Source organism: Calliphora vicina, chromosome 1 (genome assembly GCF_958450345.1).
Source record: "Calliphora vicina chromosome 1, idCalVici1.1, whole genome shotgun sequence".
Lineage (NCBI taxonomy): Eukaryota > Metazoa > Arthropoda > Insecta > Diptera > Calliphoridae > Calliphora > Calliphora vicina.
The window spans coordinates 150,915,341-150,940,141 of record NC_088780.1 but is presented as its reverse complement, the minus strand read 5'-3'; the positions used below and the strand labels follow the sequence as shown (position 1 = coordinate 150,940,141).

At 29.9% G+C, this 24,801-nt stretch overlaps 2 protein-coding genes across 2 annotated transcripts in view; one reads left to right on the top strand and one right to left on the bottom strand.

The window, feature by feature from the left end:
• The window catches only part of Cad89D (cadherin-89D), a 54,714-nt gene extending 36,962 nt beyond the window's left edge, over nucleotides 1–17,752 (bottom strand). The window contains exon 1 of the mRNA XM_065503314.1: nucleotides 17,722–17,752. Coding sequence (XP_065359386.1) covers nucleotides 17,722–17,752 — 31 coding nt within the window. The remainder of the gene's footprint in view (nucleotides 1–17,721) is intronic.
• Nucleotides 17,753–20,481: 2,729 nt separating this feature from the next.
• Nucleotides 20,482–21,697, top strand: Gr89a (Gustatory receptor 89a). The gene is made up of 2 exons (XM_065503304.1): nucleotides 20,482–21,426; nucleotides 21,518–21,697. Exons 1-2 carry the CDS (start codon nucleotides 20,482–20,484, stop codon nucleotides 21,695–21,697), a joined length of 1,125 nt encoding a protein of 374 aa, XP_065359376.1.
• Nucleotides 21,698–24,801: the final 3,104 nt, after the last annotated feature.

Genomic DNA, 24,801 nt, shown 5'->3' with positions numbered 1-24,801 from the left:
TTTTTGTAGAAAATCTTCATTTAATTGAATTTTCCGTACAAAAAAAACGTTTGTATAACAGTATTTTCTATAGATAATCTTTAGTATAACATTATTTGGTATAAAGATTTTCAGAATAACTCTGTTTCCTTTAGTTTAACAGTATTTTCTATAGCAAATCTTCAGAATAACAGTATTTTATGTAGACATTTTCAATATAACACTATTTTCTATTACAGTATTGCAGTGGAACGGTATTTAACCAATTATTCTGTGAATTTCGCATTTTCATATTAATATTTTGCTACCTTTTAACAAATTTTAGTGAAAAATAAAAAGGAGATTCTAAAAATATTTGAATTTTTTTGTCACACAATATAAATGAAGAATTCTATTAGGAAAAGTAGACGTATTATTTTACAAAATTTAGCGGTTTAAGTTTGTGAGGTAATATATATTTCTTAGAAATCCAAACAGCCTAACCACAAAAGCCTTAAAGTCGATTTTAAACACATAAAGTTCACTATTATTTTAAATTTCGTAGCATAAAACAAATTTCAAATATAATTTAAAATTATGTTTTATTATTTTAAAATAAGCTTTTGGTTTTGAACTTTTATGTACATTTTTAGCCTAACTATAAAAGAAATTTTAAAGTTAATTTTAAAAAAATTGAAATTTCTGTTTTTATTTGCATTGAACAATATTTTATTTATTGTTATGGTACGAAAAAACAAAAGTTCTATTATAAAATAAAGTTGACTTTAACAAAAATTTCTTTTATGGTTAGTGTGTACATTTTAGAAGCAAATTTTATTTATTTTTTTTGGTCATAGTGGTGTTAAATTAAACTATTAAAACAAAAGCAAGAAATGGCAAAAAATACATGGGATAAACAAGTTCTTACATCCACATCTAAAGAATTTTGTAGGTATCAGGAGAGACTCAAAATTTTTTTTAGGAATTAGAAATTATTTAATTAATTTTCGAAATTAACTACGAAATTTAGAACTTTATTTAAAACACATTAAACGGAAATATAAACTTAAAAAAAATGTAAAAAATAAAAATTTTAACAGCTATAATTTGACACTTTTGAAGTTCCACCATTAGTTGGTTACAAAATTCATTTGTGAACTAAGTTTTCCCCCTCTTTATGAATTTATAGACAGACATCTCTGGCAAACTTTACTTCCCATTTTTACTCAGCTACATATCAATGTACATTTATGTAATTGGAAAAAACCTTAGAACATGGATAGTATTTATTTAAAATTAAATTATCTGCCATAGCTTCTGTAATTCTCTGTAATTTCACTTCTACATGATAATTTTCCTAACTAAACAACAACAAACAGGTGTTAATAATTTCCTTAACTACCGTCAACGTCATGTGTAAAACTCTTTTACTTTTGCCTCATTTATTAGCATTTTCTATTCTTTTGTTGTTGGCCATAATACATTCACATTTTCATTCTTTCCGATTAACGGTGAACCATACTTTGGATTGTTACAAAATAATGCAGTTTTCTGCTTAAAAAACAGAAACAGAAATACTAACACTATTGAATTAATTTTATATACAAAAAAAAATAAATTAAAATATGTATGTATAAAAGAAAAGAAACCATCACACCTTGAGCAATGAAATTGATCTTCATTGAAATCGACAGCCAGCCAAGAATAATGACTAGATGATATTCAGACCCCTGCAGCAGGTTGTGGTTTCTTTTTTTTTGTTTATCTTTCGAAATGTCTTGCACCGAACAATAGCAAAACAAATTTATCATCGAACAATAAAAATCAAAACAAAATGTAAAAAAAACATAACAACAAATTCAAAATAGAAAAGTGCTGTTAAAATGAAAGAAAAAAATTAAATAATACAAGTATTAAATAAATATAAAAACACAAACTAAAAACATACATAACAATGCATTTTTTTGTATCAATAAGTTTTATGTTAAAAAAACAGCGAGAGAGAGAGCGATCGCGAGTGAGACACCAAAGACGCTGCTTATGCGTACAAAAATATTGGAATGGACGCAATATTACGGTTACAAGCCGGGTTTATCGTTAAAAGATACTCTATGGTTAAATGGGCATAAAACATGCAACAACAACAGCAGCAATAAAAACAAACATACTCATTCATTCATTAATTCACTCATCAAATTGTATTGAAATCGTTGAGATACAGATGTTTAATTATTATGACTGTATGCAGCACAGTGGTCAAGAGTTTAAATGCTAGTTAAACAATTGCACGGTCATTAAGACAAATGCAGTAGGCGAAGGGCGTTAAAATAGCCATAAAATTAAGGCATAAATAGGATCTTGATTAAGATTTATTGTGTTCACTCAACTTAGGAAATTAACAAGTGAAAATTAAACAATCGAATTAAAATCTTGGTTTTATTGTTACGAATAGAATATTTTGTAGCAAATGGTTTTTCCAAAAGAATTTCAAAAGATATTTTTAAAAAATTTTAAGTTGCCATGTTTTTTATAGAATTCTAAAGAACTTCTTACTAATAGGTCTTAAAAATAAACATATGGTCACTTCACAAGATCTCTTATCAGTCATATTATCATAATGTCCGATTGCTCACTGAAGATTATGGTGCCTGTGTTTCATCGGTTTCAACCTGAAAGAGATTGTTTGTGCGGTTCAGAAGTGGTGATTTTGAGACGGAAGACAATTATCGCCGAGGCCAGCAAAAAAAGTTTAAAGACCAAGAATTGGATACATTATGAATTTTTGTGAGGATCGGTCCAAAATTGAAGCCAAGAGCCCTTGGCCTCAATGATGATGCTTGACGCTACAATTGACCAGACAATCACAGGTAAAAACAAATTTGGTGAACAAATTTTTTTGGTACAAAAAAATTGGATGAAAAATGTTGTTGAGAAACTCGTGAAACAACTTAGAGTGTTAAATTCAGCTGTGCCGAATCATCTATCAATATGTGACAATAAAACATATTTCTGATTTATGGGTTATATGGGGGGTTGGGTCAATTATGGACCGATCCTCACAAAAATTGGTAGACAAATTTAGGTCGATAATTAATTATGAATGGGACTATGGACAAATTTTGGCCGATTTTCGCCATACTTTACAGTAAATTACAAAGTACATAAAACTAATTTCTGCAAAATTTGATCACGATTTAACAGTATACCGGGAGGACATGAACCCATTTCCAATACCAAACAAATCTTATCAACAGATGTTATTAGTGGAATTGTGGAAATTTCAGTCACCTAGCACCTTTTGACGGGATAACTGATAGTAAGTTGTTTTTATTGCATTCGAAATTTTATCGAAAATGTAGGTGATATTTAAAAAAAAAAATTGAACCTCTGTAGGCCCAACAAATCTAAAAAAACTAAAAATCAGGGACCGTAGATAACGGTTATCCAGAAAATCAAAAAATCTCTATGTCAGAGCCAACGGAGACCTTTTTTGATATCACTTATAACCGTTACGGTCCCTGCTAAAAATAGAATGAGCAAGATTTAAAAAAACAAGTAAGAGTGCTATATTCGGCTGTGCCGAATCTTATATACCCTTCACCAAGTTATACTTCAAAATTTTAAATATTTTTAGGTAAACAAAATTTAATTTTTTTTCCAGTTGTTTTTAATTTTTTGTAAAAAAATTTTTTTTCGATTGTTATTTAAAATTTTAAATTTTTTTTTTGTTTTTTAAATTTTTTTTTGTAAAAAAAAAATTCGGGTTAAAATTTTTTTTGCGATTTTGACCCATTGTAGGTCCAACTTACTATGGTCTTATATACGTCGTTGCAAATGTTGTCTTGGTTTTTTCCTCATATCTCAGCCATTTGTGGACCGATTTTGCTGATTTTAAATAGCAAAATTCTCGAAAGCATGTCTGACAGAATTATTGAAGATTTGGATCCCGAAGATATCTGGGGTCTTCAGAAAATTGATTTCAACAGACAGACGGACAGACAGACAGACGGACATGGCTTAATCGACACCGCTATCTATAAGGATCCAGAACATATACTTTATAGGGTCGGAAATGAAAAATGTAGAAATTACAAACGGAATGACAAACTTATATATACCCTTCTCACGAAGGTGAAGGGTATAATAAATAAACCTAAATAACTCTTGACCTAAAAGAGATAACCTACACATATGTAGATCTTCTCAAGGACTATTTATGTTTTTAATTTCCGCTCGTTAAAATCCAAGTATGGTCCAACACTTGGATTTTTAACGATTTTTTGGTGTGTAATTTTTCTAAGCGTTAAGTTTGGTGACCCCCACTGAAATTTTCCGACAAAAATTTTCGCAGAATATTTTAATCTTTAAATGTCCTTTTTGAAAGAACTTTTTTGTTCTGAACTTAAAGAGTGGAAATTGAGAGTTAAGATCTTCCACAAAAATGATCACCATAAAATTCCACAATATAACTCTGAAAATAAGAATTCTCTCAGACATTAACTTACAACATTTTTTCGATTAAAAAATAAAAGCTTTGACCCACTGTAAACAAAAAATTCAGACCAGCTGGACTATAAGTTTATTCTACAAAAATGATCTACTCAACATGCCCTTTCAGAATTATAGGGTCGCTATTCTGTTCCAATCAAAAAGTCTCAATTTGTTGGACAATGTAATTAGTAAACTGTTTAACAAAGGAACATTATTAGAAAATTCCAAAAAATAAAATAGTTTCGAATTTTCGAAAATCTAAAATATTAATATCTGTTTAGATAATTTAAGTTCGAACTTAAAGAACAATTAAACTTTCGAATTATCAATCACTTAAATTTTCAATTAGTTACATAAGTATGTATGTCGTAAACTGTTAGTAGACATTTATTCAATTTTTGAAAATTTAAAATCAAATTCAAAACTATTTTCAGAAATTCGAATTTAATTTATTTTTTTATTTTCGAAGTATAATTTTTACAAATTCATGCATTTTTCCAATAATTCAAATATATTCCATATATTTAAGCATTTTTTTAGCTATTTTTAAAAATTTAAAAATAAGTTCGAATATTCGAACTTATCGAAATTTTGAATAAATCAGCTTTTTAAATTTCCTATTTTGCGTCATAAACTATTTTAAAGACATTTTTAATGAATGTCGAACTTTTGAACATCTATATTCTATTTACATATGTATGTGTCGTCAACAGTTTGAACAATTTTTAAAAAATCGTAATTAAGTTCCAATTTTCTAAATCATTCCATCATATTCATATTATGTACATCTCGTTGATAAGCAGATTTGGGTAAAAGTTCTAATATTACAACACTGAATGTTTCAATAGAATGCTTTTTAAAAACTGTTTAAAGAAAATTTTGTAAGAATTTCGACTATTCTAATATTGGAACATTTTAATTTTCAAAACTTCTTGCTCTTATATCCAATATTACTTGTTGTAAATTATTAAACATTTTGGGAAATTTAAATAAATCAGCCAATTCTTCAACTTAAAAATAAGAAAGCATCATATTAATTCAATAATTTTCATTACAATAGATAATATAAAAACTATATTGAAATACGATAAATTAATAACACGGTGCTACGATGGAAAAAAACTTGGAAAACGACCTAGCGTAGGTTATAGGGCTTGCTGAGTACATTAGAAATTGTGTCAAAAAATTTCCAAAACACCCTCAAATTCAGAAGTTATTCTCAAAAAACCGTTTTCAGTTATGTCCGTGAACTTATCGATCTGTAACTCAGTCAGTTTCTGTCCGACTTTAAATTTTAACGGGGTTAAAAAGAAACCTGATCACGCTTTAAAATGACGTGCATTTTTTGATACATTTGTTAGTTATAAGTATTGTTTTTGTTAAGAATTTAGATATTCTTAACAAAAACAATACTTACAAAAACAATACTTAGAAAAACAAAATTTATCAACTTTTTTGATTTTAATCGCTTTTGCTTATTTTGATATGAAAGCTTATACAAATTTATACCAACGTATTAAGGAAATTTAGTTCTTAACAAACAATCGTTTTATTTATTCAAATCGGATGTAAATTGTAAAAGTTATTCAACTTTTTATTTACACCTTTTTTAGTATTTTTGAAAAAAAAAACAAAAAACTATAAAAAAATGTTTTTTCTACAATTTTTAATTTACTAGGTAAATTTTGTGGAACTTTTTTCGAAAATGTTTAATAACTTTTGCAAGTATAAACCGATTTTAACAACTAATATCTCGTTTTTTGTCTACATAAAATTGTCTATAAATTACTGTGCAAAAAAATAGGGTTTCATAGACAAAAATTAAAATAACTATTGTTGAATTTGAAAAATTAGGAAAAAAAATAAAAAAGAAAGCCAAACTATTTATAAAAACTTAAACAATTTCTAGTAATATAGATCTTATACATACATTTTATGAAAGCTTAATTCTTTATCTAACTATAATTGTTTAAAATTTTGAAATCGGTCTAAAAATGTGTGAGTTAGAGGTACTAAAGTACTACGACCTACCCTAAAACAGTTTTTTCAAAATAACTAAAAATTTTGAGGCTGTTTCAAAATCTTTGAAAACGGTTTTAGTATGTCCTCACCTAGGCCTACAATCTCCACACGCAGAGAAAAAATATAATTGTGAATGTGACTATAATATAGTTAAAAAACTTGTAACAATATTGAAATGGTTACAGTAACCATGCCCAACTATAATTTTTCTCAAGTTCTGACAAAAAGTGTCATTTTGTAGCAGAGTGTAATTTGCAACATTAAATTAATATTGTATAAAAAATTTCAACATTACTAGACTTTAATGTTTCTTCTTGATTCAATATGGTTTTCATTAATTTTAAGTAGCTTTTTCTCTGTATGTATCGTAAATTGTAGTACAACACTTTTGGACAATTTTTGTCAATTCGAAATTAAGTTATAATATTGGAACATTAAATTTTTTATAAATCGGACTCCTAAATTATAAACTAAACTGTTCGAATAACTTTTAGAAACAATTTAAAGAAATTCCTCATTTTTTGAAAATTCTGCTTCTGAAGATTTTTAGACATTTTGCGAAATTTAATTTAAATTTTCAAAAAATCAAATTTTAAATTCTCAATATCTAATGTATCGTAATCTGTAGTAAAACAGACAAAATTTAATAGTAAGTTGATTAATTCGATACAAAACAAATTAGAAAGTGTTTGGTTTTGGAACGAGTTACTAACTAACGTACCCGATTTTCTATATTCGTAATGGAAACAAAATTCGAATATTTCAAATACATACACACAGCTTGAAAAGTGAGTACACACCAGTGAATTATATGATTTTGTTTTTAAATTGTAATAAAAAAATTTTTTTCAGAACCGAACTAAATATTCAGCCTAATCTGCATCAAATCGAAACTAAACGATTGACAGATGTTCATTATCTTAAAATATCAAATAATTCACTGGTGTGTACTCACTTTTGAGGCTGTGTGTATTTGTTTGAAATATGTTCGCAGAATGTATTTTTTTGGTATTAGACTTGGAAAATATTTTGCCCCATTTTTTTATTTAACATACATACATTGCCTTTACAATCTTTATTTCAATTGCATTAGTTTTAAAAATTTCTTGCACAATTTTAATTTCACTTCATCCACTGTCCTTCGGAATTTCCCGTATGGTTTTTATGAGTAATTATTTGGAAAAATTACTTTGAAAGTAAATGATTTTAATTAAAAAATTAAATAATAAACATGTTTTAAGTATCAGCGACGTAATCGCAAAAATACAAGCAATTTTTATGTTTAGTTACAAACAACAAATTAAAAAAATAATTGTATTAAATAAAATATGTAATGTGTGTGATGTATGCGAGTAGTAAATCAAATTATGATCATTTTTGCATACTTGGCTGTCTGTTGCTGTTACTCATGGGTGACACCACCGAAAAGGAAACGTTAAATATAATAGAGTTTTTTTGCAAGTGAATAAATGTAACGTGGGAACAGGTTTTAGGTATAAAATATCCCTCTATAGAAACGAACTGACTCTATTAGAAGATGTTGAAGTTCTTAGCCTAAAGGAGTCTTAGGTTTTCAAATCTGTTAGTAAAAAGGAAGCTTTAGATCAGTGGTCTGCACACACAGACCACATACAACAACACGAATGAGAGCGAAAATCGTTAAAATTATCAAAAGGAAACCAAATTGGAGATTTTTAATGCACAATCAGAAAATTCGTTTTATGCCACATTACAATACATTTACTAATTTGTGCTTTGTTTGAGCCGATCAATGCTTTAGATGTAGAAAAATTAGATTTTTGGAAATTTTGCTATGATGAAAACTTAACTTTAGAGAACGATTTTAAAGAATTTCTTTCGATAAACCTTTTGCAATTTGAGAAGTTTTATATTCCAAATTTTTCAGAAATTTGTAGCATAAAATGATCTAGCCAACTTCTGTTGCAACCACAAAAACTTAGACACATAACTTAGCTGCTTTAGTTCCAGTTTATCGTCGCTAAAACCGCTTTTAACATTTAAAGATTAAACTTAATTTTGTAAACATGAAATTATATTTTGAATGTAACATTAAAATGCTGCTACATTTAACCAAAGTCCGTATTAGCGAATTTAATTTCAATTTAAAAATTTCCACAATTTCAAGTTCAAGTATGTTTTTGCGGTTTGTAAATTCATTCATTCCTGCAGTAAGTAGGTATATGTGTGCGTTTAAAATTTACAACATTTTATTTAAACTGTCAACAGTTGCTGGCTGCATTTTGCCTTGCAATGCCAATGCCAACCCATGTTTTTATATCTCTACAAATGCATGAAATTATTTATTTAAAATGCAACACAGCAACAACAGCAATTATTAAATGTTGCTGCTAATGCAGATGTTGAATTACCACAAACAATTCAAATGACTGAATGATACATACTAACTAATAAGAAGAGTTCATCTTAAAAACTTTCGTTTAAGAAAAAGTTTCACCCAAAATAAAATTGAAATTAATTGTGCTCGTACGTAAGTAAGTACGATGACTTAAAACGGTTTTAAATTTGTTTTGTTTTTTCATTTAACAAAATTTAGGTTTTAGTTTTATTTTTCCTTCAAGTTATAAACATAGTTGCCGTTGAACTCTGTTTCAATGACCCATATTTTATGTACTAAGACATACAATTTATATAAGTTGACCATTCTTACTTGGTTAAGAAATTTCGTATGAGTTTTTTTTTGTTTTCTTTAAACATTTAAGCCATGTTTTTATTTCTTTAATTTATGGCAAGTCTGTTTATTTTCCTTCCACAAACATGTGAAATTTTTAATTATTCTTGTTTAGGTTACAAAATACATAAACATTCATCAGTCTTAAAACGAAATGACTGATGATGACACAAAATGGGCCAACACGAAGTTAAATTTTGGTAATTTTGATAGCACTTGTTTTCTACAGCGACCTCAAGGTGCTTTAAGCAGCATGTGTATTAGGAAATATTGATATTTTCGTGGAAATTGATTTATGTACTAAATGTTTGTGTTAGAGGAATGAAAGTTTTTAATGATTTAATAACAAAAGAACATTTTCTTTATATTAATATTCATTTGTTTTAAATAAGAATTTAATAAATAGATTTAAAATCAATGTGAGTTTCCCATCATGTTTAACTGAAGGTATTTGTGAGAAATTATTAGAAAAATTCATTAGAAACAAATAAAACATAATAAACTTCAACTTTATTCAAACCTAGTTACAAGACTACTTAGTTACACATACTAAATCTAGAACAATACAGAAACACGGAGCATTGGATATCAAATTGAGAATGATTTGAAATTAAACTCCTCAATTTATTATAAATTTGAGAAGTTTCTTTATTCCAGTTACCGTTACCCCTAAAATACCTTTTTTTTTTTTTTTTTTTTTTATTATTATTTATTTTCAACAACTTTTCAGCCAATCCCGACCATATAATACCCTACACTGAGTAAATAAGCAGAAAAATTGTTCTTTTAAAATTTCAATAATTTATTTTCGTGAATGATTTTTGGAAGTTGGCCTTATATGGGATCTATGACTAATAATGTACCGATCATTATAAAATTTCCTGACATGACTTCGGATATCTATATAAATTAAAGAGTTATGACCGATAAAGTCCAATTTCGGGAGGACATTTGTATGGGGGCTAGGTGAAATAATGGACCGATTTCAGGTAGTTCCAATAGGCTTAGTCCTTGGGCAGAAACAAATGTATGTACCAAATACATACACTATAGTGGTGTAGTGTATAAAAAATTGTTCCAGGAGTGGTGATTTTGACATAAAAGACAAAGATCGCCCAGGCCATCAAAAAAAGTTTGGAGAACAACAAGTAAGAGAGCTATATTCGGCTGTGCCGAATCTTATATACCCTTCAACAAATTATACTTCAAAATAAAAATTTTAAATATTTTTAGGTAAACAAAATTTATTTTGTTTTCCAAAGTTGTTTTTTTCATTCTTTGGAAAAACAATTTTTTCAATTTTTTTTAAAAAACTTTTTTTTTGTTTTTTCATTTCTAAAAAAACTTTTGGTTAAAAAATAATTCGGGTAAAAAATATAAAATGAAATATCTATCATTAGATATCGATATTGTCTATATTAATGATTTAGTAATCCAGATATAGGTAAAAAATCATGGTTGTCCTGGTTTTTTCCTTATATCTCAGCCATTTGTGCACCGATTTTCTCGATTTTAAGTGTATGTAATTTATTTGGGGACAGACAGACATGGCTTAACCCTCCGTTAGTCGCAATCATTTTCAATCGAGACTAGTGGCAATGTATTAAATTGATATCAATAAAAGAAAGGCGCCTTTGAAAATAATCTCTTCACTTTTTATTTCAAAAACATAAAAACAATATTAAATTTAAAGTATTGTTACGAAATTGTACTTGAATTCAAATATAACGATTTTAAGGGCTGATTTAAAAGTAGCATAATGCTTTCAAATGACAGTGCTGTAATAGCAAACTGTAACATATCTGTGGGCATTATTAAATAAAAGCTTTCAGTTGATTTGATCGTAAGTTGGCAACGCTGTATTCGAATTCGAATATTCAGTTAAAGAACATTGTAGAAATAGAGCTTTCTAGATGGTAATGCAGTGTTATAAATAGTGGCAGAGATTGCAGTAGTGAGTTTATTTATCAGAGACGCTTTTCGAATAAACATCAACTGAGTGCCTTAAAGTGTGTTGTGTTTTTCAAGTAAATTCATGTACATTATAAAGTGTGTCTTTATTTCTGCGAATTTATAAATGTGCATAAAAAAAACACTGAGTGACTATTTAATTCTGTTGTTGTACATTTTAAATAAATAAAGAGTTGTTACAATTTTCAAACTACTAAACGGCTTTTATTTGCAATCAAAAGTATCCGGTTTATTTAAAGGAAATAAACCAAACGTTTTGAAAAGGTTAAAACGTAACAATTGGTGTCAGAAGTGGGATTGCAAATTAATAAGCATGAAGTTTGAAGAACTAAAAGTTGAACAACTCAAGAAAGAATTGAGTAAGTTGGAGCTACAAACAGCAGGTAACAAGGCTTTGCAGAAGAGGCTGATAGACGAATTCAAGAGACGTGATATTGACATCGGTGCTTACAAATTCGAGTATAAGGAAGAAATAGAAGTTTCTACACGTTCAACAACAAGCAGCATTGATTTAAGCACAATGTTCGCGGCTATGATGAAAAAAATGGAAACAGCCCACGAGACATTTCTATCTAAATTTTTAAAGTAAACAACGAGAAGCTGTTGGCTGAAGTTAAAGAAACTAACAACGAAAAACTTCTACCAAAACTTCAAGAATCTTCTAGAGCCACAGATAAGAAAATTCAGAAAATCCGGTTTATTTAAAGGAAATAAACCAAACGTTTTGAAAAGGTTAAAACGTAACAGTATTTAAAAGAATAATAAAATTAAAATTGCAGTATAAATATATTTTTATCAAAAAATAGCTTAAAACATGTGTTTAAAAAAATTTACAATCAAAATAATTTTGCATGTATCAACTAGATCAGCTGCGAGTAACGGAGGGTTAATCGACTCCGCTATCTATAAGGATCCAGAATATATATACTTTATAGGGTCGGAAAATTATATTGTAGAAATTTTGTTACCCTTCTCACAAAGGTGAAGGGTATAAAAATGTAATTATTAAAAACAACACAAAATCGTCAATACTCAAACTTAACTCTAGTACTTCTACTGTTACAACTACATCAAAGTAAACCATAATGTTAAGTACATACTGCTGTTAAGGGATAAGCATAATATGATGTTATTAAGTTATTATGTTACTAGCACCTTAAGCACTGCTGTAAAATGTATCGTTAACATTTTATACAGAGAATATTGCTACCAGACACTAGATGTCGCCTCTAATATATCTAAAGGTTTGTGTACTAACTAAGACGTGTAGCCAATCACAATTGAGTAAAGGTTTTGTGCATCGCTTAATTTTATTTTCTATATTTATTATCGTATTTATTAATACGAGGGTCAGCTGAAATATTTAGTAAGCCTTTAAATAAATTTATAAAATTTTTCATAAGGGCTGAAATTAAAAAAGAAAATTATTAATGACAAAGAAGTTGTTTAGTGGATGATTTCGGTGAATCATGATGATTTTAAAATAAATGTATCATAGCAGATCTGGAAGAAACCGTAAGTTATTTTGGCTTAAATGAGGTACAGAATTGTTGACCTGAGTTTTGCGGCCAAAGCTGAGTGGTTTAGAAACTTTTCTTCTTTTTATAATTCGGTATCTCGGGAGCTATTGGAGATATCCTAACGAAATTTCACAAGGCTGGAGCTGAGGTGTTTTAGAATTTATTTAAAGTTGTTCAGTATCGTAGCCGAAATGGTGACCAGGGTTTTGGTAAAAAAAATGCAAACATTTCATTAATGATCCGAATGAGTGACATTTAAAATATTAATAGACCTTGAGAAGATCTACATAAAATACGCTTAAATATTTGGGTTTATTAATATTAAAATACGCTTTAAATTCAAGATATATTTGGGTTTATTTATTTTTTTCTTTAAATTTTGCTCGATCTTATTTTTTCTCGTTTTTTAGCTATGGAGGACCTACGGAGTCATCGATTTTTTTCAAATATCAGCTATATTTATAAAAGTTAGAATTATCTAAATTTTAAACATGTAAAAAGATCCATATCTTTGAAGTTCTTTCCCAAAATAGTTCCTATATTTTTTCTTTTATAGAGAAACATTTTCTGCGGGACTATATATAAATTATATACAGGTAGGCCTCCATTTACGCGGTTTGTTGGGCCCAAAAAAGTAGCGTGTAAATCAAATTCGCGTAAAACGAGGTTCTAATTTAGAACGAAATGCTTTTGTGGGACCAGTAATTTTTTATTTCGCGTAAAACAATACATCAGTCACATAACAAAAAAGAAATTGGGACCTAAAAATCGCGTTAAATAGAAAACACATATGTACATACATATCGTACATAGTTCACTCGGCCAATGGCTGTCAACTCAGCAAACACTGCTGCTACAACAACAACAACACAAAAATTCAAAATCGAGTTTTTGATTGATTGAACAATTGCCAAGAATAGAGTATTATTATTGATTTTATAACGTATCCTGCAAAAACAATAAAAATGTAGTTAAAAAAAATATTTCTTATCGAAAATTAAAGAAAAAATGTCAATTAAAAAAACAAAATATTTCGTTTCTTGTTGTTTGTTGCCGCGTTATATAAAAATCGCGTAAAAAAAGTCGCGTATTTGAAAAAATGGTTGCTAATTTGAGTTCGCGTAATATCGAATTCGCGTAAATAAAGTACCGCGTAAATGGAGGCTTACCTGTATGATACGGAAAGAGAACTTCATGCATAAGCGTGTAAAGTAAAATCTGACTCATTTAGACGGACATAGGCCCCCTTAGGTCCTATCCAAACTTGGATATTTTTTTTTTAAATTGTAGGTTTGAGTAAAAAATTTTAAAAACATAAAGCACCGATCCTCGAAAAAACTCTATATTTGTAGAGTTGTATGTGTTATTTAAACATTCACACTCACTTTTTGGAACACATTTTCCCCATTTTAGGAATTTTATGAATTCAGACATATACTGACTGCAAGTATATGTTTGAGTTCATAAATTTTTAGAAAAACCGAAATGTGAAGATTTAAACTTAAATATCTTTCAAACTATAACCAGCTGCTTTCTTAAAAAATGTCATTCGTTTAAATCAGTCCATATTAGCACAAGTTACAAGCTGAACAAAGTTTAACTAACCCTAGGTGGTCAACTTTGACAACTTGTATCACACCTTGTATTCTAACAGGGTGGTCACAAATTAAATTTTCTTTAAGCCTATGTCCTCCTCTACAAGTTAACTTCATTCAGCATTGTATTGAAGTTTGGCTTAACTCACTACAAACGCAATGACAATTCAATATATGAAATTAAATAATTGCCAAACTTATTTTCGTCATTAGTTTTAATTTGGAAAAACTCCTTTGCTGAACTTATTTATTTCCGTTAAACCAACTCCTTTCAATACGAAAACAAAATCGCCTTAAAACATGATTTATAAACTTTAAAATTCTGTAGACACTTATAATCCCAAATAACACAAGGATCAGCACGAGCTTTCCTCTTTGCCAAATACATACTAAACCATTTTGCACGATTGACAAATATTTCAACACAACAACAGCAACAGAAAACAACTAAAACAAAAAATGGGGGGAAATAAAAAAACTAAATACTCTCGTGCTGACAAAAAAAAAGGAACAAAGAAATTAAAGACAACTCCACTTTGGTACGTGAACACGACAAAAACAGGAATCAGAAAAAGTATTTTCACATTTCCAAATAGAAAAATATTTAGTATATGAACAAAAATAAAAACCAAACTAAACAAAAAAAAAAAAACAGCACCGGAGTTCAATTTGCTTGAAATGACAACTTGTAGCAACATGTTTTATGTGAGAACTAGAACAACAGCAACAGCAACAACAACTACAACCAATAAAACATAACCAACAAATAGCTTTAAAAAAGTGGATACTAATCCTTTTTTTATAATACAATTGCAGACGCGACATGTATTTCAGTGGCAAATAAAACGTGAAATAAACTTAAAAAACTGCATACAAATTAAATATAACAATAACAACAACAAAAAATATGTCTGCCACATTTAAGTGCACACAAACAACCAGGATAAAGCAAAAAGTTGTAAAAAATTCACATAAAAATGGAAAACAACATTGACAACAACAAATAGTAAAATTACTCCCAAAGCTCATAAATAATGACTCAATATGAAGCAAGTGTCCATTTAAATACTTTCAATTATTAATCACACATAAAACACAACTCGCAAATTCAGCCACCATACAACATACAACAACTAGTGTTGCAAATACAATTCAACCAACAACTACAACCGAAAGGACTAGAGCGGCAAAGTCGAAGTAATAATAAAAACAACTATAAGTAACCAAAGTGTGAGTGGCAGGATATAAAACGGACATACATAAACATTGCCTGTCTCTCTCTTTGCTTGTGTTCGTACATGTATATGGCGGAACACTAAACCAGATATCCGTTTATAATAAAAAAGATGAAAAAATAACTAAAACAACACCAACAATTGGAATGACAATATTAAAACCGAGAAGTACTAAAAGACGCATTCAAACAACAGCAACAACCATAAAAAGCCAAAAAACTACAACACGCGATTAAAAAATAAAATAGACAACAACAAAAAGAAGACAGGAATACACAAAGTTGTGACAAATCTTTGGGAAAATCCTTGGGTAAATAGAGTTTAAAAGATTTTATTCATTTTTAAAGGAAATTGCTAAGAAAAGTTTCAAGTGACATTTGTAGAATATATCAAAGTTGACCATCAAACAGAAGTACAGTGAGACCTCAAAATTCTGTGTTTGTGATTTTGATTTACTCGACTATATAATGATCTCAACATAAATAAGTATATTGAATCAGATGAAATACCAGCACTGGTCTTAAGGAAGGGCTGTTCGATGTCATTAGCTAAACTTTTTAACCGGCTAATTTTCTCCATGTTTGAAGGTTGCCAAGGGAACAAGAATTTCTAACAATGAATAGCATTTTGTTCGCCTCTTTCTAAAGCTGTAGAAATTATGAAAATTTGGAGTCCAACAATTTACTTAGCGAGAGCCAGTATAGCTCTGAATAGGCTCTGTCGTTCCATTTAACATTTTGCAGAATGATAGCTGTACACAATTACAAGGGCTTCGAAAGAATGTGTCATGGTACACTTTAATCACAACTAATTGCTTTTGATTTCTCTACTAACTTCTCTCGATTTATATCGAGCTTTATTAAACATCGCACTATAAGTCATTTCTGTTATGGTTACTTTTGGTTGATAAGGATTCCGTCTAGCTCGTCTAATTTCCAAGGAGGTTCACTTATCAATAGCGTAACTTAACAAGAAAACAAAATCGAAGGAACACAAAAAAAAACACACACAACAGTTCTCAGAGACAGGTTTTAGTCCCTCTTCTCGCTCTCCCATCCTAGTCGTGATTCTCGCCCCAGCGTTTCCCAGCGACCCAAACTCCTTTTCCACTTACCTAACCAGAATAACAGAGTAAGTCTGGAGACTTCAAACTAAGGTTCCAAATTTCCCGGACTTTTTCTCTTCCCGGGATAAAAATCGTTTCATTCCCATGTAACGAAAAACCAGTAAATTGGTTTCGAATAAATAATGAGTGAGTCAAAAAAAACTTATACACACTATTTCAAAACTTATTCTATTTATGTTTATTTATTTTTTTTTAAATTTGTTCCATCTTTTTTTAGTTTTTTAGATAGAGAGTTAAGATCTTCCACAAAAATGATCCCCATAAAATTCCATAATATAACTCTGACCATAAGAATTCTCTCAGATATTAACTTACAACATTTTTTTCAGTTAGTATACTGCTCCCTTCGATCACAAAATTAAAACTTTGACCCACTGTAAAAAAAAAATCCGGCCAGGTGGACTATAAGTTTATTCTACAAAAATGCTCTACTCAACATGCCCTTTCAGAATTATAGGGTCGCTAATCTGTTCCAAAAATGCTGTTGGACAGTGTTATTAGTTCGGGACAGTCTCCTAGAACTGCTGCGTATTTTATCATATTTCTTTATATGACAAAAGGATACATTAAATAGGCCTTATCAATTTTACACGGCGCGCCGCGGTTTGTCATTGAGAGCAAAGGCCTTGCTTACTTGCTTCTGTTGGAGCGCTGCTGAATCGAGGCTTTAAAGAGGGTTATTATTGAAAATATTATTAATGAATTCCGCATAAAAGTTAACGAGTAGTTTTGTACATAAAAACTACAAAGTGAAGACCTAGCATTTTTGTGTTAACTATGTTTAATAAAATGTGGCACCGATCTGCTTTATTGAAAACTAGCATTTGAATGAGAATTTTGTTGATATAGTAAATAGTCGAAGTTGTTCGGCCCCTGAGGGCTATAGCCTCTTACCAATGATATAAAATCTAAGTTAAGTTTGCCACTGATATTTTCTAATAACAGAAAATATAAAATTATCCAAACCAAATGTTTTTATAAAAAATTCACAAATATCGGTAACCGTATTATATTGGTGATGGGTATATAAGAATATAATAGTCTTACTTCATTTTTATATTATCGATTTCTGTCATTGTGCAGTTAAACTCACATTTGCCTACACTAAACACTGATATTTCCATGTCGTTTTTCCCAACAGATGTATGTCTTTTATATATTTTTAGAGAACTATAAATTACTATTTAGTTTTAACAAAATAATTATGAAATGATTTCAAACATCAGAACGGATTTAAGAACGGTTTAATATTGTTACGTTTTTACCTTTTAAAAACCGTGATTTATTATTTTATATAAACCGGAATCTTCTAATTGCAAATAAAAGCGATCAGTAGTTTAAAAATTGTAACAACTCTTTATTTATTTAAATTTACTCTACAATTTAAATAGTCACTTTCTTTTAATTAGAGATGCTAAACGAGGAATCCCGTTCCCGAAATTCCCGGGGTTTTTTAATTTGAAATCCCGGGGTTTTCGGGATTTTCCAAATCCCGTTTTTCATAAATAAATAGGGGAAATTGTAATTTTCATTCTACATCTAACAAAACTCAATTTAAATCCTCTTCAAATGAAATTGATTTTATCTCAGATGAGGAGCTCGAACAAAATGAAAATATTTCGATTGCTAAAAGGCTAAAAGATATTATTAATAAATGTAAAAACCCCAAATAACAATAACGAAACCAAATTATAATGTAGATTTTCAACTTGCAAAAGAAATAGATCATTTTATTTCTGAAGGAACAAGAGAAAAATACTTGCAGATTTGTTATAAGTATTTGCAAACGGGTTTGCCAATGTGAAAGATGGAATGTGAAAGATGTTTTTCGGAAGCAGCATATGTCGAAAACAAAATTTGTTCCAGAATGGCAGATGAAATCATAGATGCAATAGTATTCTTAAGAAGCTATTTAAAATAAACACTTTTTTATACTAAAGTACGGTTTTTCTCCAGTATGTCGATTTTTTTCACGAAAAATCGTATAGCAGAAACGCATTCTACGGAAAATTCTAAGAAGAAACCATAGGTCTAAAATCAAATCCTATCGAATTTCGTCTTTTATCCAATGATATTGCAGTATATATATATTTTTTTTAATAGTATTATTTTTTTATTGGATAAAAGACGAAATGCGCAAGATAGGATTTGATTTTAGACCTATGGTTTCTTGGGGATAATTTCTTAGAATTTTGCGTAGATTGCGTTTCTGCTATACGATTTTTTACGTTTTGATCGTCCATACAAATCGACCCGGCCTAATGTACATTTTTTATTGTTATTTCTTCTTATATAATGTACTCATGCAAGTATTTTATGCTTTTTAGTGTCTAATAAAAATTAATTGCTAAATAAAAAATTTAATTTCAATTGTAAAGACATAATTATGTACGTTTCTTTCTTATAATTTTCGGGATTTTAGATTTCCCGAGATTTCGGGATTCTTTACCAAATCCCGAACCCCGGGATTTTTAAAAATCAGTCCCGATTAGCATCTCTACTTTTAATACACACACACTTTAAAAATACACCGGTAATACAGTTGAAGTTAACTCTAACAGTGTCTACTATATGCTAATTCACTTACAACACGCTGTTACTATTTATATACATAGCGTCATCTTCTACACGCAGGGAAAAAATATAGTTGGGCATGGTTACTGTAACCATTTCAATATTGTTACAAGTTTTTTAACTATATTATAGTCACAGTAACCATTTACATGATTGTGGTAACCATAATATGGTTAACTTACGATTTACATGATTGTCTCAACCATATATATGGTTACAGTAAACATATATATGTTTGTGACAACCATTTATATGATGAAGGACTTATCATATTATGGTGCTCTCGGCTTAAGGCTTATCATAATCTGAGAACAACATATTATGATAAAATAATTCATCATAAATATGGTTGCCACAAACATATATATGTTTACTGTAACCATATATATGGTTGAGACAATCATGTGAATAATAAATTAACCATATTATGGTTACCACAATCATGTAAATGGTTACTGTGACTATAATATAGTTAAAAAATTTGTAACACTATATAAATGGTTACAGTAACCATGCCCAATTATATTTTTTCTCTGCGTGTAGAAGTCTCATGAATAATAAAAAGGGCAACACTGGTATGTTATATTTCCACAATGATCAATTACTCATGGTAATATTTATATACATGATGAATGTTGCAAGCAGCCGCTACAGACCATTAAAGTCAAATGGATAATGCAATTTTGTAACAATATTGTTCAATTTGAGCAACATAATCTTTAGCAAATATGTATAGCAAAAAAATTAGTTTCCTGCTGTATAGTCAGGTTTTAATTACTTAATTAATTAAATTTGTACTACTTGCATAACCTGTCAGTCGTATTTGTATGCTAATTCCATCCATAAATAAAAAAAACCCAAAATTTCAATACCTGCTGAATTGTTTTCTCTAATAACAAAAAATACGAGAAAAAAAAACCCAAACAATATTAGTATAAATCCTTTGAAATCTATGTTTTTGACACATGCTACACTTGTGTTTATTTTCACTCTTTTTATTCAATTTTTTTTCAGAAAAAATAACTAAAACAACAGCAGCTACTAAACACTAATAGTATTAAGGACAATACAACACAATATATATAAACGAACGTACTTTACCACATACTAACTCAAACCAACAACTATTGCTCATCGCAGTCATATCATCAACAACAGCATGTCTAGAAGTTTATGTAACTGTCACTGGTCACGTCATGTGTCAAATATGCGTCATTGTTGGAATAAAATATTTTTTGTGATCATACGTGTAATGGTGGTTATAAATCAAACCATTATAATGGCACCATTTATATACTTTAAAAGCTCTAAGAAGACCAACATCACTACAACCACACCGAAAAATGATTATCCTGCAACTGTAAAAGTAACTTGGAAATTTCGCACTCATCGTTTGGTCACTGTTATGGCCATATTTCTTTGGATTTTCTATATAGCGGTCTCACCATTCATGGTTAAAATTGCTTCGGATTTATATTCAAATACTCGCCGGCATCAGGATAATTTCTTCATCATTGTAGCCAAATTTACCATGGCCAATGATGTACTCTGCTCCCTGATCATAATGGCCAGCCACATTTGGCAACGTGAGAAGATTGTACAAATTTTAAACTTATTCAATGAAATTTTGATGAGAATTGAACAATTGGAGAGCAATTTTGTGGGTTTTAAAATAACGATGGCCTTAATTTTTAAATTCGGCTTAACTATATATGAAATGTTATTGAGTTTACCATTTCTAGTAGCGGCCTCATCCAGATTATCCACCCAAAGCATAGTGGCTTTTTTGTTTACCCTCTATCTGCAAGAACTGAGTTATATTTTTGCCCTAAACATCTTTACATTTATACTGCTTGTGCTCAGCTGTTCACTGCAATTGGAAAAGGAATTGGAATGCAGCCTTAACATAGGCAATGATTTTAAAATGTCGCAGTTAATACGCTTGCAGGATTCTTTGCAAAAGCTGATTGGCCTGTTTCTCAGCACTTTTCAATTTGGCATCTTTTTAATCATCTTATTGTATTTCGTTACGATTTTAAGCAACATTTACGCCATGTTGGATTATTATGTGACCAATCATCAACTATTTCGCACCTTTATCACTTATATCTTTAGTGTGGCCGTGGAATTGTATTGTCTGATCTTTGTTTCCTATTTATGTGAACGTAGTCAGCGCAAGGTCAAGGATTTATTTTTGCAACGTGAAGAATTGTATTTCTTGAAGGTATATCATATTTGAAATGTTAGTTTTATTTTGAGTTTGTCGAAATGGAAGTTGTTTTCTTATATTATGTTTTTTATTTGTTCTTTTCCAGCTTTCAGAAGAGTCATTGTCAATAGTGGAAACGGACCTGTTGTGGCCTCATTTGCATGAATTCCAGTTACTAGGATTATATAAATTGAATAATGAATTTGGTTTGTTTCTCTTGGCTTATTCTATAAATTTTATTATGATTATTTTGGAATTTGAAGTCAATAAAGCAGCACTTAAATGAAAATCAAGAAATTAAAAGAAATTTTAATAAGAGTTTCCAACATATTTTAGATCTATTTAAAATCGTGTACACAATAACTCCATTCAATCTCGGAATGTGAGAGCTGCGCCAATCAAATTTCACGGCGGCTGACAGTAAATTATCAAAAATAAACAACTTAATAAAGGAACTTATTTCAAAACGGCAGCCGATTTATATTGAAAAAAATTATGCGATGGCGAATTTTAAAATTTAGCTTACTGTCGTTTGCCGGGGCTCTCACGACAACAGAAATCATGGTGAAGATTCTTAGTTTCAGTCAAGATAATGTTTATAAAAATAATTTGTTTGCTACAAAATGTAAATGGTAAAGAAAGAAATTTTATACTCGTAATACGAAATATTATTTTATACTTGTAATAGAAATATGAAAATATTCGTTCGAAAGTTCAATACATGGCAATAATATTTAAAAATGATGTAGAGATGACAAACGGGGAATCCCGTTCCCGAAAATCCCGGGGTTTTCGGGATTTCTTAAACCCCGAAGCCCGGGATTTTTAAATTTTAAATCCCGGGATTTTCCAAATCCCGTTTTTCATAAATAAATAGGGGTAATTGTAATTTTTGTGTGCCTTTTTTATGCATTTTGACATTCTACATGCCCGAATATCGCAAAGTGATGTTCAGCAAAGTTGTTAAGCTCAACTCCTGCTACAAGATAAATAAAAAAGGAAAGCGGTATTTTTGGTTTTCCTTGAGTGGGGCTCTGGAAAATCAATTCTTCACATTTTCACATTATAAGTTATCTAACAAAACTCAATTTAAATCCTCTTCAAACGAAATTGATTTTATCTCAGATGAGGAGCTCGAACAAAATGAAAATATTTCGATTACACAAATGCTAAAAGATATTATTAGTAAAAGTAAAAAACTCCAATAAGAATAACGAAACCAAGTTATAATGTAGATTTGCAACTTGCAAAAGAAATAGATCACTTTATTTCTGAAGGAACAAGAGGAAAATACTTGAAGATTTGTTATAAGTATTTGCAAACAGTTTTGCCAATACGAATCGGCAGCAGCATATGTCGGAAACAAAATTCGTTCCAGAATGGCAGACGAAACCATAGATGCAATAGTATGATTTTTAGTGTCTAATAAAAATTAATTGCTAAATAAAAAATTTACTTTCAATTGTAAAGACATAATTATGTACGTTTCTTTCTTATAATTTTCGGGATTTTAGATTTCCCGAAAATCCCGAAACCCCGGGTCGGGATTTCGGGATTCTTTACCAAATCCCGATCGCCGGGATTTTCAAAAATCAGTCCCGATTAGCATCTCTAGCCGTGTGTCACGAATAACACGGACAATGTTGGATTTCACGTGAACCCACATGAAATAATCGCGCGGCCTTGGAGGCCAATTGACAGGACAGGTCGAAATCTGGTTAAAAAAGTAATAATTCATGGCGCGGTAACGATCTCCATTAACCGAAACGCGAGCGCCGGTCTCACACAACTGCATCGTTGAATATAATTTTGCGATAAAACATTCGTATATAAGTTGCGTGAATCAATGACGGATTTTGAAAATAAATTTGGATAATTTGGTAGCGTTGTTCAAGTGTCAATCTATTCATGATGAATTGGCAGAGTAAACTGATCATAAATGTCAAAAAGTGAGAGCAGTATGACAGATCGTTTGACAGTTAACCATTTCGTAAGTTCTATCGGGTATAAAAATACTTATTTATTAATTTTATAAACACGTCTGAAGAAAACCATGGTAGAAATCCTTAGAATTCATCGTGGAATCTTCTCCTACGATTTTTTGTGAAAAAATCTAATTTTTCGGCTATAAAAATATTGCCGGGAAATTAAGAACTTCACCCAGAGAAAAAAATATGGTTGTACATTTTAACCATATTATAGTCACATTATTTATACCCTACACCACCATAGTGGGGAGGATATATTGGGTTAGTGCTGATGTTTATAACGTGCAAAAATATTGTCCCAACACCCACCTTAAAGTATAACAATCTGCTCTGGATCACCTTCTGAGTCGATTAAGCGATGTCCGTCCTCCGTCTGGCCGTCTGTCCGTCCATGTAAACCTTGTAATAGCTACAGGTCGCAATTTCAAAGATAATTCGACAAAATTTCTTCTATTATCCCAATGAAGAAGCCTATTGAATTTGGTTAGAATCAGTCCATTATTTCTCCTAACCCCCATACGATTGCCCTATCTGAAAATAGTTAAGCTCTCATAAATACCTTAGTTATATAGATATCCAAACCAATTTCAGCAAAAATAAGTTTTATATAAACCGATCTTTTTATATACCTATATATACAAAAATCATGTCACAAAATTTGTAAGGATCGGTCCATAATTAGTCATAGCTCCCATGTAATGCCCACTTCCGAAAATCATTTTAAAGAGTATAGCTATTTTAAAAATGTTGTTATTCAAATAAAATTCATCATAAAATTAGGTTTCATATATACAGAAGTCATGCCACCTAATTTTATGACGATTGGTTCATAATTATTTTGCTGTAGGGTATCGTATGGTCAGGCTTGACCGACTATACTTTCTTACTTGTTATTTATATGATTGTGGTAATCATAATATGGCTTACTTACGATTCACATGATTGTGTCAATCATATATGTACATGGTTGCAGTAAACAAGTATGTTTATGACAACCATATTAAATGGATGGAATATTACGGTTTCATGTCTGGCCGCATATTCTGGGTAACTTTCGGCCAATGCACGCTTCAACAGAATCAGTTTCGTTCGGTACAGGTTCCCTGTAATGGTCTGGTCAGATTTTAGCTGCTCTTAATAGATAGGATCCTTTTGGTCCTACCAAACACAGAGGGCGCTGCGAATTATGGCCCCAGGAAATATTGCTCCAATGTGGAAAATGAAAAATGACCCCAAAAAATAACACAGGGCACAACAACACGAAAGTTTGGGGACTTTTTATATTTGTTCTTTGGGTAGATTTTACGTTTAATCAGACATGAAAAAATGCCCCAGAATAAGGAAATGCAAAAAGGCCCCAATAATTATTTTAATTTTACTTTAGGGCTATTTTTCATTTCTT

Coding starts and splice junctions, on each gene's coding strand:
- Gr89a (XM_065503304.1), top strand. CDS start 20,482: ATGGCACCATTTATATACTTTAAAAGCTCTAAGAAGACCAACATCACT. Junction 21,427..21,517: donor AAGAATTGTATTTCTTGAAG/GTATATCATATT, acceptor GTTCTTTTCCAG/CTTTCAGAAGAGTCATTGTC.